We start from the raw sequence: 17,473 nt of genomic DNA, 5'->3' as shown, positions 1-17,473 counted from the left end.
AAATTATTGATTTATAAGCCCAGACGCTTGCTTGACGTCTCTTCTTTAAGTCTCTATTATCATTCCTGGAATGCATAACTAAGAAACTAAATCGCAATTAGGGAGTGAATGGCTAAAATTTCGACTATTAAAAGCAATAGCTGCATTTCAAGAGCCGATACTGCTTCTTGGAATGCCCAAAAGATGTCTCTGGCTTGGAAGAGAATTAGATTGAATATGTTTTGGCATTAGATGAATAGATCTAAGAGGTTCAAGGCCCTGTAAATAAGGCAAACTAGCTTGACCGATGTTTTCATAGCTTTACCGTTGAAACGCAATGCCGGCGAACGGCGAATTATTTGAGAACGCACACAACTAAAGCAAAGGACCAAGTTCGCTCGACGACTGATATGCAAATCTAACTACTTACCATTAAGGTTCGTGACATATTTCACAAGATATTTACATAGTGAACAACTGAAGCTTCACATATCTCTTGTCGATCTCTGAGTTTGTCTGCGCCCCTCAGAAAGCTGAGCTCTCTACCAACTTAAAAACCTTGAGCAGACATAAGGAAGACCTTTCGTTCATAGGTTCTAGAAGTATGATGGAAATGTTGATTCAAGAATACGTACTACATACTTACCGCGTGAAGTAACAAGAGCGAGAAGAAAGACTTGATTGATATCAATATTTGCATTTAAAATTTTGTTTATGGCAGACGAATGTTATTTAGAAAATGTATCTCTGTAGATATTTCATTCTACGAGTGATTATATCCTTCTTCTTATTAAACATTTCAACATTTTCCCCTCTTCATATGAATTTAGACCTTTTGTGAAGGTTATTAAAAAGTCCCTCAATTCAAGGAAATCTACACAAACTCGGGGCTATGCCTTCCAATATGAGTACGATACCATCCCAAACATTTCACAGCCAACCGAAATTTGGCAACATAGCGCGGGCGCAATTTTTACCTTAGTCACTTCAATCAAACGCTTGTGTCTGCCTCTCCACGCATTTCATTCTGTCTTGCCACATGCAACGCACTCATTACGCCACATTCATTGTGCATTCTCATTCATTTGGTATAACACCGTCAATGGACACGTTTCCACATTCTTGATTCCCCCGGGGAATAGCAAAGCAGTAAGAAGCACCCGCGTGCCACAAAACAGAGGCAAGCATGCAGTGATAGCTCTGTGTATACGTGCGTATGACTTGAAGTAAGTATATCTGTGTTAAGCATCATACAACTTTTGACTGCTTAGGCTTTTTGTACTTACTTATGTACTCGGTTTATGCTGCCACTGCGCTTCAATTTCTATTATTATTTTTTTCTTTTTATTTCATTCATCCTTCACACATTCGCACTCACTTGAACAACAACAAAGGCACTTGATAAGCAGGCAGATGAACGCTGTAGTTGAATGGCGAATAAATTATGCCACGCAAAAAATCGCACTTTGATATATCGAGCGCGCGCCCGACGATTCTAACAAAACGATTCGCCTTTGGTCTCCCAAGAGTTTGCATGCAACAGTGCGCCCTGAAATATAAATAAATAGTTAAAAGCAAAACACAAATGATGTTAATGATAAGACAACACAAAATATACTCACCACATACATACATAAATATTGCAGAGTTCTTCTATACGCAAAACTTACCTAAAATATGTATTTCACTCACCATCTCTCGGTTGAGTTGGTTGGTAGTACCTGCAGCTTCGGTTAAATATATTTATGGAAAACATATTTCCTTCGAATCACGTGAATTGCTCCTTAACTTTGTTGAACTGCGCTGAGCTGTGCAGCTCAGGGAAATGCGTGCTTGCGCTGCTTCAGCTATGTCGCCTTTGGGCCTTTAACTGCTGCTGCCATAATTTACTCTTGCCCACCTTCTTCTACTCTCCTTATTCTTCTCTACTACTGCTTCGTTCGCCTGCGGCTAGGGCGTCTTACCTAAGCATCTTGCGCCTGTTGTTGGCTTGCTCAGTTTAGCTCGACTCCACCTACTGCTCTTTAGGGGCATACTGCCATCTTTAATATTTAACCACGCTTAATTTCATTCTAAATCACACTCCAGGGGAGTAGGTTGTGCAACGATTCTTACATTCTTACGTTCAGGAGCTGGCGGTCTAATCCACTGCCTTCTCGCAGCTCACCTGGCGGTCGCTTAAAGCAACGTATTTTACTGCAACAACGTCCCATTTTCTAGTTGCTTGTCGATGAATTTTGAATTTTTAATGAGCTCATCTTCTGTCAGCCGCTTTTCCTCCCACTGCCACTTACCTCTGCCCAGTTTACCAAGTCATCGTTTGCATTTGGCTTACTTCCTCTGGTGCTGCTGGAGATGGCACATCACCTCACTTGCTGGATATTAAATCTATTTTATGGCATATTAAAATATGTAAAAGTAGCTAAATTCCATAACAGCTCGAAAGATTTGTATACGGAAATAGAATGTGCAATGGTACCTGTAGCTTAAATTGGTTTCTGTGGGGAATGCAATCTTTGGTAGTTGATTTACACGCAGTTGATGCCATATCTTACGTCCAAGTATGAAATGCTTCCAAGTGTCAGAGAAAAATCACTTTTGTAATTTATGAACTTTTAGGTAACTATTTGACCCCAGGGAATGGGATAGAAGCAACATGAAAAGTCAGAAGTTAAGAAAGAACTTAGAATAGGCTCTGAAACATAATTTGTAGAAAATGTTTTAAATTTATATTTGGATAAGATAAATTTGATTTAAAGAATGAAAGAGGAGTAGAGAAACAATGACGCTTAAAAGCTCCTGCAAAGTGTGCTCGAAAACACAACAGGACAACGCTAATTGTCGACTGTGTCAGCTGGATATATCTTCTAAAAAAGCAGAGGCTGATTGGGGGGTGCAAACAGCACCAGGTGCCCGTGAAGGATAACTCCGTCAATGAGCAACGCTGCACAAAACGGACCTATATTAGAACGAAAGGAAGCCGTAAGTGAACGGAAAATCTTTTCGAAAATTGGGACATGGAATTTACCGCTGGGGAGGCTAGTAAGGTGATGTCACCGCTCGACCCAACCTCGACCATCAATACATAGAACTCCCTCCCTCCGACGCCAAGGAGGGGTCATACAAGCAATTTAAAAGCAGTGAAGGCAGTCTATCGTTGATATTGCACTTCACTCTGTCGGCGACGCCCTGCATGACTTCCTGGAAAGGATCGAAGAGCTGTCAGCAGGTTACCGTACCCATTACCTTCTCCCCACTCTGCTCGAGGTACTATGTTGTGAGGTCTTCCACAACCGCAGGCAACAGATTCATACATGTGCTGGATACCAAACCGAAGTAGTGTAGTTTTTTTCTACCAAAATGACATGTGAGGTAATTGGAAAACGCTATTCAGCAGCGGAGGCAGGGAAAAGGCCGAAAACTATATATATTCTTGCCCTCCAGACACTGATACGTTAGCACGTGATAATGTTCAAGTAAGACCACCCTAGGTGTATCTACGATGGCTTCCTCACATAATACTTTTTGTAAAAAGCAGCGAACTCCAGTATCTGCAGGTGTTCAACGGTCCTCTCAGTAGCTCATCAATGTAAGTGCTATTCTGCTTAGAACACAGTATCAGTCTCCGTATTATGCGGTCAACGAAACAGTTGACAGTGATATTTGATAAATCAGCTCTGGGTCCCTGAAATCTAACTGTAATTAATCCGAAATACATGTCGCAAATAAGCCCCATTTTCAAACTTCAGGTTCCACATCGACGGCTCCGAAGGCATCTTCACGACCACCTCTTGGGAACAAAGGTGACTCTAAATCCGCGACCGAGTCTTCTGTTTCCAATACCCAGCCACAATTTTTTTGATTCAATCTTCAACGTTGGAAGAAGCTTCCAAACGGTTCCCAATACGTTAAGGGCTGACTCTAAGCTCATTTCGGGAGGTGCGTCGAAAAACACGGTTACCAATTGCCCTACAAGGGGACAATAATATTAACTCTGCCCTGGCGGTTCAATAGAAGGGAAGGGCGCTCGTTCTTCGGTCAATTAAATGACTTATTTGGTTAGCTAACTTTAAGCAATAGACTTAGATAATTCTTCTTAAGAAAATTTGAAAGTTTGGACCCCCGTCGGCAGTCTAGTCGAACGCTAGAGAAAAGTAAGGGACACCATTATCGATAAGCCGAGAATGTAAAGGGACGATCAGAATATTCTTATGCAAGTTAATTATTTTCGGACTGATTTTAAAGCGCCGGTTTCCCCATCGGCAAACTAAGTTTTCTATTTTTCCACAGTCGACCACTCGGACAGCCCCAAAGCGGATTGGTAGTAATCTTTACATTTCTTAAGGAACTCATTAACAACGGCCCCCGGTGGATCTGTGGAGGGAAATAATTTCATTGCATCGTTTTTGTAGACACAAACGCTCAGGGATTGGAAAGTGTATTTGACCTCGGAGTAAAAGTCCGGCAAACATGGATGGTAATCATTATGAGTAAAATTATTTAAATTAAAAAAGGCCATACAGACGCAACCTACTGAAATTTTGACCTGAAAAGTTTGGTACTTATTCTTTTTATAAGGGGGTGTCGCTACCTCTGAAAAGGATACGTCGGAAATCACGTTGGTATACCTTTTAAATTTTTTGAATGTTCATTATTCTTAAGTGAAAAATAGAACTCAATAATAATACTTATCTTTGAGCGAAAAAAGAAAAATCCTAAAACAATCAATATTTGTGATCGAAAAAAATAAAAATCAAGTATTAGTTATTCATTTTAATCTTTATTGTTTAAACTCGAAAAATAAAAATCATTGTAAACTCCAGTAGGACGTACGAACACAAATACGTGAGTATAATTAAAATTGTTTGACGACGATTTCAACTTGTTGATTTTTTTTGGTTAAAATTAAAAAAAATAATGATTATTTTCCAGCCCTGCCGGTAAGTAATTTCCATCTGGCAAGTTCTGTCTTACTCAACCAAGTTTTCTACAGGTCCCATGTAGCTCCGGAAGCCAGACTAAGACGAACACTTTCAAATTTTATTAACTGAAAAAATAGAAACACTCACTTAAAGTTATAGGTCCTATTACTAGGACTAGGACTGTTATTTTATATATATATATAAGTAACTCATTGATCATTAATTTCTGATTTCTAATTCGAAGCTTTTTCTTCTTTTACAGGAATTACGCGATTGTGGTGCGCCATGCCATGCCATGTTTTTCCCTGAAAAAGAGCGCACTGTGCTGCGTTATTGGGTCGGCTCTTGGGCGGCTGTCTGTGTGGCAAGCTGTCTCTTTACGGTAAGTGCGAAATCTGTGAACAATTACGTTAAAACTTATTCAATGGCGTATGTTAACTTAGATATTAGCGCAAATTATGATTAATTTCATGAGCTGGCTTATGGCTCAGAAAATGCTGCCAGGTCAAGAGACTCATACTTTAATGGACAAATCATTTATCAATCAGCTGAGTTAGGTGAAGTCTGAAAGGAACCAGACTATATTTATATGCACACATACTACATATATACATTATTAGAAGTAAGTGGCTTTTGCTTCGCCAGCTGGCATCAGACACACAATATTTAAAAAAAGGACATAGTAAGCTACTTGGCGCCAAGCAAGCAAGCCAAAAGTGAGGCAATAGGATACGAGCAAGCAGCAAAAAGTGGAGTACCGAGTAGAGACAACTACACAAAAAACATCCTTAACGTGACATAGTGCCTGTCAGTGTGTATTGTATTTTTCAATAACAGCAGCTTACAGGCAAATCGGCGTGCCAGCTGAAACTTGTACGTCAGCAGCATATCAATATCGATCGAGTGGCATTGTTTGTCAGAGCAAAAAGTACTGCAAAAGGACATATTGGTTGTTCCCCCTCACGCACCCAAACAAGAAAAAAAATTACCATAAGAAACAGCAGCTGTATTTTAACATTTAAATGAAAAATCAATTTTATTTGCCAGCAAAGCTGTACGACAAAGATAATGAAAAGCGGTAGACTGTAGACTGTAGGATTGGCTGAGATTATATTTTGGTGCTGGAGGCATTTTGCAACCAGCGCCATGAACAAGGATTTTGGTTGTTATGGAAAGAGCAAATCAATGCAGAAAGTTAAAATGGTTTTTGCCGCAAGCTCGGAGACACTTGTCTTAAACATAAAGTACAAAAAATATGCATTTTATGTAACGCACATGTGACTAGACTTGTACAGGGTTTTAATATTTAACTTACATGCATACATACAGGGTTATATTTTTTGGCATTAAAATTGGGACTTTTCATCTTCACATGCATCTTTGGACCACCCTATTATTCACTCTTTTTTCTTCTTATTGACTTAAGATATATCATCATGTATTTCAAGTTATTAATTATAAAATGTGTTCAAATCAAAAACCAAAGGCCGTCCACAATTCTTCAAAATTATACTTAGCGCCGACAAATATTCTATCTACACATCTAGCCCTGCAATGACTTAGTCCCATCTACTAATAACTTCCGCATTAAATTAACACACACACTAAACTAAAACCCGCTATTAACCACCTAATATTAAAAAGAATTCAAAATTTAACACTCCTTTAAAAATTTTGTACGCCGACAACGGCCCACACTTTCCGCTTGGAAAATCTCTAATCTGTAATTTTCAGCATTTCAATGCGCGACTAAATTTCCACAGACAGCCAACAAAGTCGAAGTTAAAGCTTCGCTTACATAAATTTGCTGCTAGAGTAAGTGCGAACAATGATGGAAAAGATAGATGAGTGCTGGCAGCACACACCTTAAAAAAACGACTTGTGTCGAGATAATTTGTAAAATTATAGCTTACCAAAGGCTTTTAGGTGAATGAATAATAGTATTATAGAAATGTAATTTGCATTTTTTGGCAGCTTAGAGAAATTACTGTATTTTTTCGGTTTGATGGTTTTTTTTTGTGTTGCCTTATTTTATTTGCCTATGAATAGTTTTTTATTATGTATATTTAGTTTTCACTCTTTACCTGATCTTTGAATTTTTTTACTTAATCATTTGACACTTGCCACTCTGAATAACGATGTAGCACCCGCTCGAATACACAAAAACAAACTTAGTTGCCTAGTGCCGCTTTCTCAAGTAGGTTTTATAATGTATCTGCCCTTTAAACACATTTCTTCTGAACAAAATTTGTGTTTAAAGGGTAGATAAATTTTAAGACCAACTTGGTGCTGGGCAATCACATCAGCGTGACACCTAGAATAATTTAGTTCCAAGTGGAAGTATTTTCGCCTTGCAGAGCAGTGGTCGCGTAATTTAGTTTTTCTCTATGTATCATAAAATCTTATCCGTAGAATTTAAGTCAATCGAAAATTTTGTCTCATAGCTCTGTGCAGATAATTATCTGTCGTAAGATCACATAAGTTGTTTCTGCGGCTTCTTAGCACAAGCGGAGAAAGGGCGGAATTAATGGGTGTGTCATTTTTTAATGTAAGCATATGAGAAACCAGTCAAGATGTCTCTTAGCCCGATATAATTAACCCATCCTTCAGCCTCTAGAGATTTTGTGACTTTGTCGATAACTCCAAATTAGGCGAGATGAAATGAGATTTGCTGACAAAGCTGCTTTGTTGGTTGAATTTCTTTTTTAATACGATTAAGCTTTAGATTTTAGGGATTTTATCTTTTCTGAATGAATTAGACCAACTGCGCTTTCATTACTAGTTAATAATCCTACCCGATAGTATAACAGGTGTGTAAATAAAAGGACTGTAATGTAATTTTTAACCAAAAATCAGTGGTGATTATTGATTCCGCATGTGGAAGAACCGGCGGGCGGACGCCGAACCATCGACGGGATGATGTGAAGTCGCGAGGATGATGTGAAGGGGCGAGAATTATGGGCCACTGTCGACGGTTGTAGGGAGAGTAGACGATCGCCGGCCACATATGTAACACGGTTGGCGGCAAAACTCTTTAAATGGGTTAAGGAATTGGACAGGCAAGGGTAGGGGACAATTTAAGGGTGGATATATGGTGTACCTGTCAAACGGAATGGTACCCCGTGGCGAACCGAGCATGGTGTTAAAACAGGTTATACTACAGTGACATTTTAAGAATAATACTTGAGGAAATTAAAAAAAATTTGATGCAAATTACAAAATTTTCTTTTCTTGTACTAAATTTTGTTTTGCTTATGCACGTGATATTTTCTTAAATAAAAATCATTTGTTTTTTGCTTTCAATCTTTTCTTTCCACTATTTCTGAATTTTTATTACTAATCGCCAGTTTTTTCCCATATTCCTCTGCTTGCCACAAAGTCAATAGATTTTCCATATCACCCCGTTAGTCTTGGTGGCTTCGTTTGTTCATAGCTTTCGTCATTACTGCCAGCTCCTCTTTTGAGCGCCGCTTTACATCCATGCCAAATATTGCGACAAACCTTCTTCTTGTTGAAACTTACAAATTGAATTGTTTATTTATGCCAAATGTAGCGACTCCATCAGTATTCGCTGTGTGGCTCCCAAAGCGTGGACTTTGACTTCTTTCACTTCACTTCACTTCACTTCAGTCCACACCACAATACATACTGTGCATTACATAGTATAGCGGCAGCTCTTGTGCCTCCATCACTTCCTAGCGCTTTTGGCTCTATTGCTTCCCCACATTGTCGATTTACACGATTCCCAAAGAGTTGCTTACAAAGAAATCAATTTGTTATTCTATACACGCCACAAGCTGTGGCATAACAGTTTGCTGCATTGTTTTGTAATTTTTTTTTGGTTTTAACTTATTTCAGTTTCTTTAACTTTTTCAATTTCCATGTACGCTGGGGATCATAAACAAAACAAAAGAAGACAGATATAATTTTTTTAACATTTATATGGCACAAGAGTGCAAGAATTTGTCGATGGCCCGGCGTTGGGACCACATCTGAAAAATTGTGAAATTATACGACAGTCGAACGTTAATTCTCAAAACAATAAAAAAAAAACGGTTTTAAATTTTATCGCTCACATTGGGCAGTAGCCAAGTAGCAAGACTATGCCATTAAATGGGCGAATTCTGATAGATTTTAAATAAAGTATTATTTTTTTTTTCGAAGCTATCAAAGTGCTTGCCATTGTCTGCGCTAAAGTAATAGCTTAAACGAATGCCGGTAACGCCTGCGCAATATTTTATACTATATTTACATATGTATGTAGACATGCCCACTGTCGCGCCGGCACATAAATTAAATATAATTGTCATATTGAATGCCAAAGAACAAATAACTTGGCGCGCTGAAGCGAAGTTTAGTGAAAAGGTAAAATAAAAAAGAAATATAACGAAAAAAATATGCCATACAAAGGAAATTATATAAACGTTACACTTACCCTTTTTCTATTTAATTTAATTTATATTTCACCTTTCAGAGCTATTGAAGTATGAGGCGTGAATTTGTACACCATTTAGCCGATTCAAGATAAGTCATTGCACAGTTGCGAGCAGAAAAAAAAAACATAATCGTTTTACGGAAATACTACTAGCACTGCGACTTGGGCAGACCTAATGTGCCACCCCACATCGTTTGGCTACTTAGGAAGTTGGCTAGCATCGTATTTCAACTTGTAGACCAAGACGAGCGAGAGTCGTTCCCCTACGCGTATCGATTTAAGGCCATGAAAACGTAGGCAACCACATAGTGTTTCCCTTCAAGTTTCCTCAGCGAGTCTACATAAGCTGCAGTCAGTCTCTTCAGAGAATCGCATCTTTCTAAGGGCCTTGTTTCACGCACTTTTCTATATGCAGTCATAAACTCTTGAATGGCCTTTTTCCCTTTTGCCTCACGCCATTAGGCGGCAGACTTAGAATTCGGGCCCTACGGAGTGGTAGTACGCACCTCTAAACAGTCAGCCAACACGGCCGCCTAAACTGAGTACCTACTTAGCATTATATTTCCAGTTTATTTTGTCCCGTTTTCAAATTTATTTCTAAGGAGACCTTGTATAGATACCTCATGATCCTGGAGATCAGAGTTTCGGACCCAAAAGATGCCTCCTTCACTTATTCCCTTTATTAAAATTTGAACGTTACAGCTCAGTCTCATACATTAAAAGTCCACAAGCTAAAATATTAGTTGGGGCTAGTAATGGGCTCGCAAACCTTGTCCAATTTCTGCCTTTATTAGTGATTATCTCGTTGCCTGTGCTAAACCACAGCATTGTCCAGAGCCAAGGCGCAACGAATGCGCAGTGGCGGCTTACATGCTCGTCAAGGGAGCACTGCCCACGACACCGATCAAATCTCTGGAAATAAGGTTAAGTCTTCAACCTGTGGATCTCTATGACAAATTTCAGGCCGGCTGCAGTGCAGTCAGGGTAAATACGCTGTAACAATGCGGAGACCTCTGATTCGGATACGCAAAACTCCTTGAAACTCTACCGGATAATTTACGACAGTTAGATTATACCAGTCCTCTACTCTGTCTAGACAGCAAGAAGAGAAGAAGAACGAATGGGAAGGTGCCACGGAGTTAAACCCAATATCAACGGCTATACATATACCAAAATGGCTCTAACTCGTGCTGAACCTCAGTTTTCGCTTATCGGATTATTGTAGTGTTTTAAGCTCATAACCTCCGCCCCTGCAGGACGGTCTATCGTTATTTATTCTGCTAGCCATATAGTGCACGCTGACTCTCAACCTGCTACCAGGTGGGCTGTGGATACCACCTGCCCCACCACCAGGAAAATTTGGCCAAATATTGATGCAAAGCGATCCATAGCTCTCACTCGACTGGACCGCTCTTCTCCCAGATTAGTAGTCAGGGTAATCACCGGAAAAAGGTTAGGATACCCCACTAACGATTTTTGTCGCAGTTGCAGAGATTCAGAAAAGGTGGAGAGCATCGAACATTACCTCTGCTATTGTCCCATCTTGACCAACTCGCAGAGCCAATACCTTAACAAGTAATTTTAAGATAGTTTAGCCAGCTTACACCCGGCGAGCGTACTCGACTTTTTGTAAACGCACTCGGTGGTTCAATTATTAAGAGAGGGAAAGAAGCAAATGGCTTCCGGCAGCCTACGTCTGCTCCGTACCCTGCGCGGTGGCAGCCACTCTAACCTAACCTAGTGATTATCAAAGAGACAAACATACAAACGTATATAGAAACGCTCTTATTTTTTTGGTCCTCTAGCTTCTTTAAATACAGATATTTAATCACTGTTATTTTTCTTTTCACAACTGTATCAGTTTTGCATTTTAATGTACGTATCTTTATTTCCATAAGGTGAATCGTAGGCTATTGGCAAATGAAAAATGACAGCTGTCATAAGTGAATGCCAAATACGTTGACAGCTGTCAATTAGCATGCAAAAAAATGGCAGTAACGCAAGCGGAAAGTAAACGAAGGAAAATTCGCTTAATCAGACCACTTCCGTTGTCACTTATATATCACAACATATCAATTGACAAAATAGTCAAATGTCAACTATGACAACTACATATAAATACCAACACAAAATACTACACTAAAAAATAAAATAAGTATTGGTGCAATACCAAGAAACCCTCGCCAAAGCACACCACCTACTTGACTTTGCATCTGCCTCCATGCAACGTACCACATCATTAATCCGTGTCAGCGGTTGTCCTTATATAATTATATGTATGTATATATGAATGTCTGCTTCACGCTGTCTTGCGAATTCATATGTTCTCGTGTCCGAACAGCACTTGCAAAAGTCAAATGTGTTGTCAAACTAACAAATTGAAAAATGAACAACTAACAAGCTCCGAGTTCGACGAATACGAATACGACTAACGATGTCATTTTCTTTGAAATACAGATTGTATATGGTTGATGTTGGCCAGTGTAGGGACTTTACCACTTTATTGGTCGATCTGTCATTTTATTTCTTTCGATTCGAATCGTGTTTAATTCGATCACGGATGCCATGATTCGGGCCCAGTTTTATGTATACGTTTTTTCTTGAATTTTTTTATTGGCATACAATAGATTTTTTGGTTGTTTTATAAAAAAATCAATTTATTCCAAGGTGAATTTATATAAAGTGGCAGCAGAAGTACAAAAACAAATCTGCCACTAAAAAATTTTACGCGTAATAACAATACGAATTACAACAAATACATCATTTTGACAATAAGAATCACCGAGGCGGAAATTCAGCTGCTCACTAGCTCACTTGAATTCGACTTCATTTATCCTATATGTGTAAAAACTATCTAATATTGTCTCTTTAAAAAAAACTTACAACTTCTACCAATTTTTGTATGTAAAATCTACCACCTTAAATTCCTTCGAAGTCCGTGCACTGATGTTGGCTGCCAGCTGCCAGTTGCACAATAGAAAGCAAACATAATTCACAAACAAAAGCTTTGTTTGATGACTTTACTTCGTTAGTGACGATGATGATGATGCTGTTGCTCTTTCTGTTTGTTGCTTCTCCTGTGTTTTGATGAATAGTCACTCCTTCAAGTTTAGCTTTCAAAACGAATATACATATGTATTTCATATCTACAAGTCATCCTACTTTCACCAGGCATGTAAAGCGCGGCCAACTGACGCCAATCTGTTGTTTTTGATGCGGCTGCACACTGTGTGGCAAAAATAAAATTTTATTATATCCGAGTAGTACCCGCAGTATTAGGCTCTGCATGGAACCTTAGAGAGTTTGTCTTTAGAAGACTTCGCTTTTTATGCCGTTAACTAATTATTCTACCTAAGATTTGTCCTTGGTAATGCCGTTGAGTCTCTACTTCAAATCCATTTATAAAGGCGAGATTTTTGGGAATTTCAGTTTTACATTCGAACACTTTTTTTAATACAAAAACACATCTTATAAGTTTCCGAAACATTTCATACCTTAGGCTTTGGTATCGTTGGATTAAAGCGTGCGTATTACCGAGTCTTTGAAGGTTAGGTACCACTCTCTTTAACCAGCTCAATGTTGCGTCGTCGTTGCCTCCCATTTTACCCTATTAAGCAAACCTGCCACATGAAAGAAATGCGTATATCTTCCTTATTATCTGTCTTAGGGCTCACTGCAATCGAGAAGCGCCACCATCAGATATTGCCTAGCTATATATCTCGCATAGTTTCGCTTCAGAAGGCAAAAGTAATCGTTCCCAGCGCGCAGCTCGTCGCAACCTTTGTCGCACCTTTTCTGTCTTACCGCCCTAGAGGTCGACGCATTGTTGTCATCACTCCGAACCACATTTTTCCCGCTTATACAGCTTCCCATACCAGTTGTACAGATTCCCGGTTCGTAGGGCTGTTCTGTGTCTGTGGCTCTTTGTGTGACCCTCTGTATTCCACACTTTGTGTGTCTTCTGTGAGTACCGTTTGCGGGACTCACCAGCAGCTTCTTCTCTCTTACGGAGTTGACACTTGATGTACCTTCATCGACGCAGTCCAGGCCTGACTCTTCGCTTGTGGCATCTCCCTTGGGGACCTTTGCGAGCGACTTAATCACGCTGCCTGCTTTCTCTATCTCTCTTATTCTTTTTAGCTTGATTCATCTTGGTCATACGAGCACATGCCCGACAAGGCGGACTCAGTGTTAGGCCGCCATTACGTCCGGATGTGGCCTGGTGCCAGGAAGGCCCATTATAATACATCCGAGGTTGTGGATTCCCTTACTGAAGATCTTCCGAACAATCGATTCATAACACCCTGGGTTCGGGGTTGGCAGTTCTTGACTAGCCAAGGATCAACGGTGATCCGATTCTGCAGCTGAGTGAACGACTATTCAGCTTAGACCTCGTACCGCGACAAGGTACCTGTTCCATCGGAGCCCCGATTCTTAGGTATTCCACATTTGGCAGGTAATCCCATACGATGCGGTACAGCGATTTTAGGCAATTTTTTAATAATTTTTTTCCCATAAAAAAAAATTTTCGAAAATACTTTGTATGGGGAAAAATGTGAAACACCTTCATCTAAAAAATAAATAAAATAAAAATAAAAAAATTTCAAACATCTACGCGATTTTTTAGCAACTTCTAACTTGGATATAAAAATACTCAAAAAATACCTAAAAAATCTGATTGAAAAGTTGAAGATTTATTAAATTTTCCTGAGTCTGTGCCAATACTTTTTTCCCGTGAGTGTATGTGCAAAGTTTTTAAATGCCTTCATAGTTATTTAATAGTCCTTAAAATCGCATATCAATCAAAATATCAAATAAAAAATTGATGAGACGTGTTTTTTGGAAGTCTCTATTCAACAACAATTAGAAAACTTTGCCCCCTGCTGTGTTATTATATTACCTCTGGCATAAGTAACCTTCCATTCTTTAAAACACAGTACGTATCGACCCACCCTCGTAGCCCGCTTTACATATATTCATATATATGTATGTACATTAACTAAACTCATCACTGCTAGTGACAAACTTCGCAAAAACTGTGAGGATGTTAGATTTGTAATTAAGAAAAGTCATCAACTGAAATGCCATACCATAATGTAGTGTGGAAAACCATAAAAGCTTGAAAGAGTANCAAACTCATCACTACTAGTGACAAACTTCGCAAAAACTGTGAGGATGTTAGATTTGTAATTAAGGAAAGTCATCAACTGAAATGCCATACCATAATGTAGTGTGGAAAACCATAAAAGCTTGAAAGAGTAGTATAAAGTCAGCAGCAGCGCACCGAAGAAGACTTTGGTTTTATCAGCAACAGATAAAGCAGATAGCAAACGCTTTGACGGCTGTGGTAATGGGGTTTTTCTAATGTCACCAGATACAGCACAACTGAGAGATAAGGCTGGCGTCACCAAAGTCACTACAGACAACAGCAAAAGCATTGGTCACAGCTTCGCAGGGTGCAACAACATNGCCAAAGTCACAAACAGACAACAGCAAAAGCATTGGTCACAGCTTCGCAGGGTGCAACAACATCATTATCGCGTACATTGATAATTATGGGGATAAGATTATATCGTTACAGCATAGGAGGAACTATTTATTCAAAAAAGAATACACACCAACCAACATAATTCGCAACTCCAACTTTAGCAGCAGCAACACCAGATGAATGCTGCATTCAAACAAATGTCAACTCCGTCACCAATCAGTGAAATGACTATGAATGACAACTCTGACGTTGTTGACTAAATACAAAACCATTGCTGATTGCTAGCACTCCTGCCAAGCAGCTTTACTGTTCCTTACATGCTGAATAGTAGTAACTTACATATGTACATATGTCTGTGTGCCTATAAAAACGTACCCACCGTTGCATTTGCTTTTTTATGTGCTGGCGTTTTTTTTATTACATAAATGGTGTTTCTTACCAGGAAGATAGGTGCGATGTCCTCGGTTGAACTGTATGGTAATACAATACTAATATGAGAAAGAGTTAGTGTAAAAAGCCGCAAGCACAGCCATGAAGTTCATACGTATTTAAATATGTGTGTGGATTATGAAACTTATTTGATGTGAACTTTTAATTGCAAAATTTAATTAAAAAGAAGAGAGTACATACATATGTATGTGCATCGACTTGCATAGAGAGTCAATAATGGGCGACTATAAAATGGAAAAATTATTATTTTTATTAAATTAAATATAATTATTTGATTTACACTACTCTATAATTTAATTTATACTATTATTATGAAACCTTTGTAGTCTTGCCCATTCTTTGCTTGTGAGCTGCGATATACCAGGGAGCGCTAAAAACCATATTCTTCAGCTGCTTAAGACTCGAGTACATTCTCGTGATCTGCATATAAATGATATAATTTGGAGTAGTGGAACTCTTAGACATAGCAGGGACTTTCAACAATGTTTTCCTGATCACCTCGGCTCTGACGGGCCTGCGAGTGGATACATTTCTGGTTAGGCTCATTCGCTCTTTATAGCAACAGCGCTCTTTATCTATGAAAAGCCAATTGGTATATCATAGATTTTCTCACCTAGGACAATTCAGGTGATATGAGTCCATTCATGCTCTAAGGAACCCTAGTCTGGCGGCCCACCCAGAGTAAGTCAATATAGCTCAAACAACTCCAAGGGGTACAAAAAAGTGCGGAGCTTTGCATAAGCGGAGCTCAGTGCTCTTCACCTCCTGAAGCTCTGAATGCGATTCTACGTTTGTCTTCGTTTGATTTAATTGCTACATAGATAGCCGTTATTGCAACCTTAAGACTCGGTGGGCTGGGTCCTGATGGTGCATCCGGCCACACGAAAATCATGCAAGTACTGAGCACCGTATACAATCGAATGCCTTCACCAAAAACTATAAAATTACCATACCAACTCGACTGAACTGGAACACCCGGCGGAAATGCTAGCTCTCCAGAAGGCCACTCGTGGTGAACGAATATTGCATATGGAAACACAATGGGCCTAGGGGGAACTACTCTCAGTATCCAGTCACCCCCCTCATTTGTGGATTTACGTCAGTTGTTCATCTTGAGTGCTGACTTTTCGAAGGATATTTTCACCAGAGCGTCATTATCCATGCGTTCAACACGCTAAAGCCAGCGTAATATTGTATTTTTACGCGATTGCTCGCACAGTTCGTCATTCCTATTGAGGCGTAAGCCAGTCCTTTTGACATGTAGCCCAACGTACCAGTTCCCAGTGCAGACTACCGTAAGTTTATAGGTGTTTTCTTTACTCATTCCTAAAACAGCCCAGGTTTTAGGTGGGTTGTAGGACACCCCGAACCTCCGGCTAATCCTTTACGATGCTGCGCGGTTCCACCTATGTCTAGCCTTCGAGTGATAAATTTCGGCAATTCTGCCCTTGATCTCTCTGAACAAGACACACATATCCACTGCGTGGGATACATTCAGTGAGCAGCCGCACCTTGCTAGTTGGTCCGCTGTCTCGGTACTGTTATTAGGTCCCGGGACGCATATTAGGGTAATTTCTCTATCTACAGTTATCTACTAGTTGATCTGTTATTTTTGTGCTTCTTACACGAAAGCCAAATTGGCATTGTTGCTTTTCTACACCTAACTAATTCCACGTCTCTTGTTTTGGTATGACTGTTCGGTATAACTCTAGACGGCGTTAGACATAACGCTGTACGACTTTATTATTATTATTTAAGTGCTTTCCTCAAAATAGCTTTTCACCATGTGTGGTGAATGAAAGGGCTTTTTTTCTAAAGGCCATGTCACACGATTGGTACATTTGTTTAGATTTGCAAGTTTTTATATTATTATATTATTACAAAAAAATTGGGACGAACATTTTTTTGTAGTCACACGATTGATACAATAACAAAACCCCACTCTGTAAAGGCAGTGTTACACGATTGGTACATTTGTACGGATTTGTACACTCTTTACATTGGGCTATTGTTGCAAAATAAAAAAATTGGGACGACAATTTTTTTTAGTCACACGATTGGTACAAAACAGTGAACTTCTATAGAAAAATTTGAACAAATTAGTTTTCGTGATTGGGATAAAGAAAAAATTTCCACCAAATTTTGGGAAAATGCACAATCGTGTGACACTGTCTTAACTTTCAAAATGTACAGATTTTG

At 39.2% G+C, this 17,473-nt stretch overlaps 1 protein-coding gene across 2 annotated transcripts in view; it reads left to right on the top strand.

Moving 5' to 3' along the window:
• Positions 1–17,473, top strand: part of fz (frizzled class receptor) — a 101,940-nt gene that overhangs the window by 58,071 nt on the left and 26,396 nt on the right. For both annotated transcript variants that reach the window (XM_017617438.1, XM_017617437.1), the window contains one exon: positions 5,164–5,283. In XM_017617438.1, coding sequence (XP_017472927.1) covers positions 5,164–5,283 — 120 coding nt within the window. The remainder of the gene's footprint in view (positions 1–5,163; positions 5,284–17,473) is intronic.

Source organism: Rhagoletis zephyria, unplaced genomic scaffold, assembly GCF_001687245.7.
Source record: "Rhagoletis zephyria isolate East Lansing unplaced genomic scaffold, Rhagoletis_zephyria_1.1 Rzeph_scaffold_01406, whole genome shotgun sequence".
NCBI classification, from domain to species: Eukaryota; Metazoa; Arthropoda; class Insecta; order Diptera; family Tephritidae; genus Rhagoletis; species Rhagoletis zephyria.
Note: the sequence above shows the minus strand (reverse complement) of the source record. Positions and strands in the feature narration are given on the sequence as shown.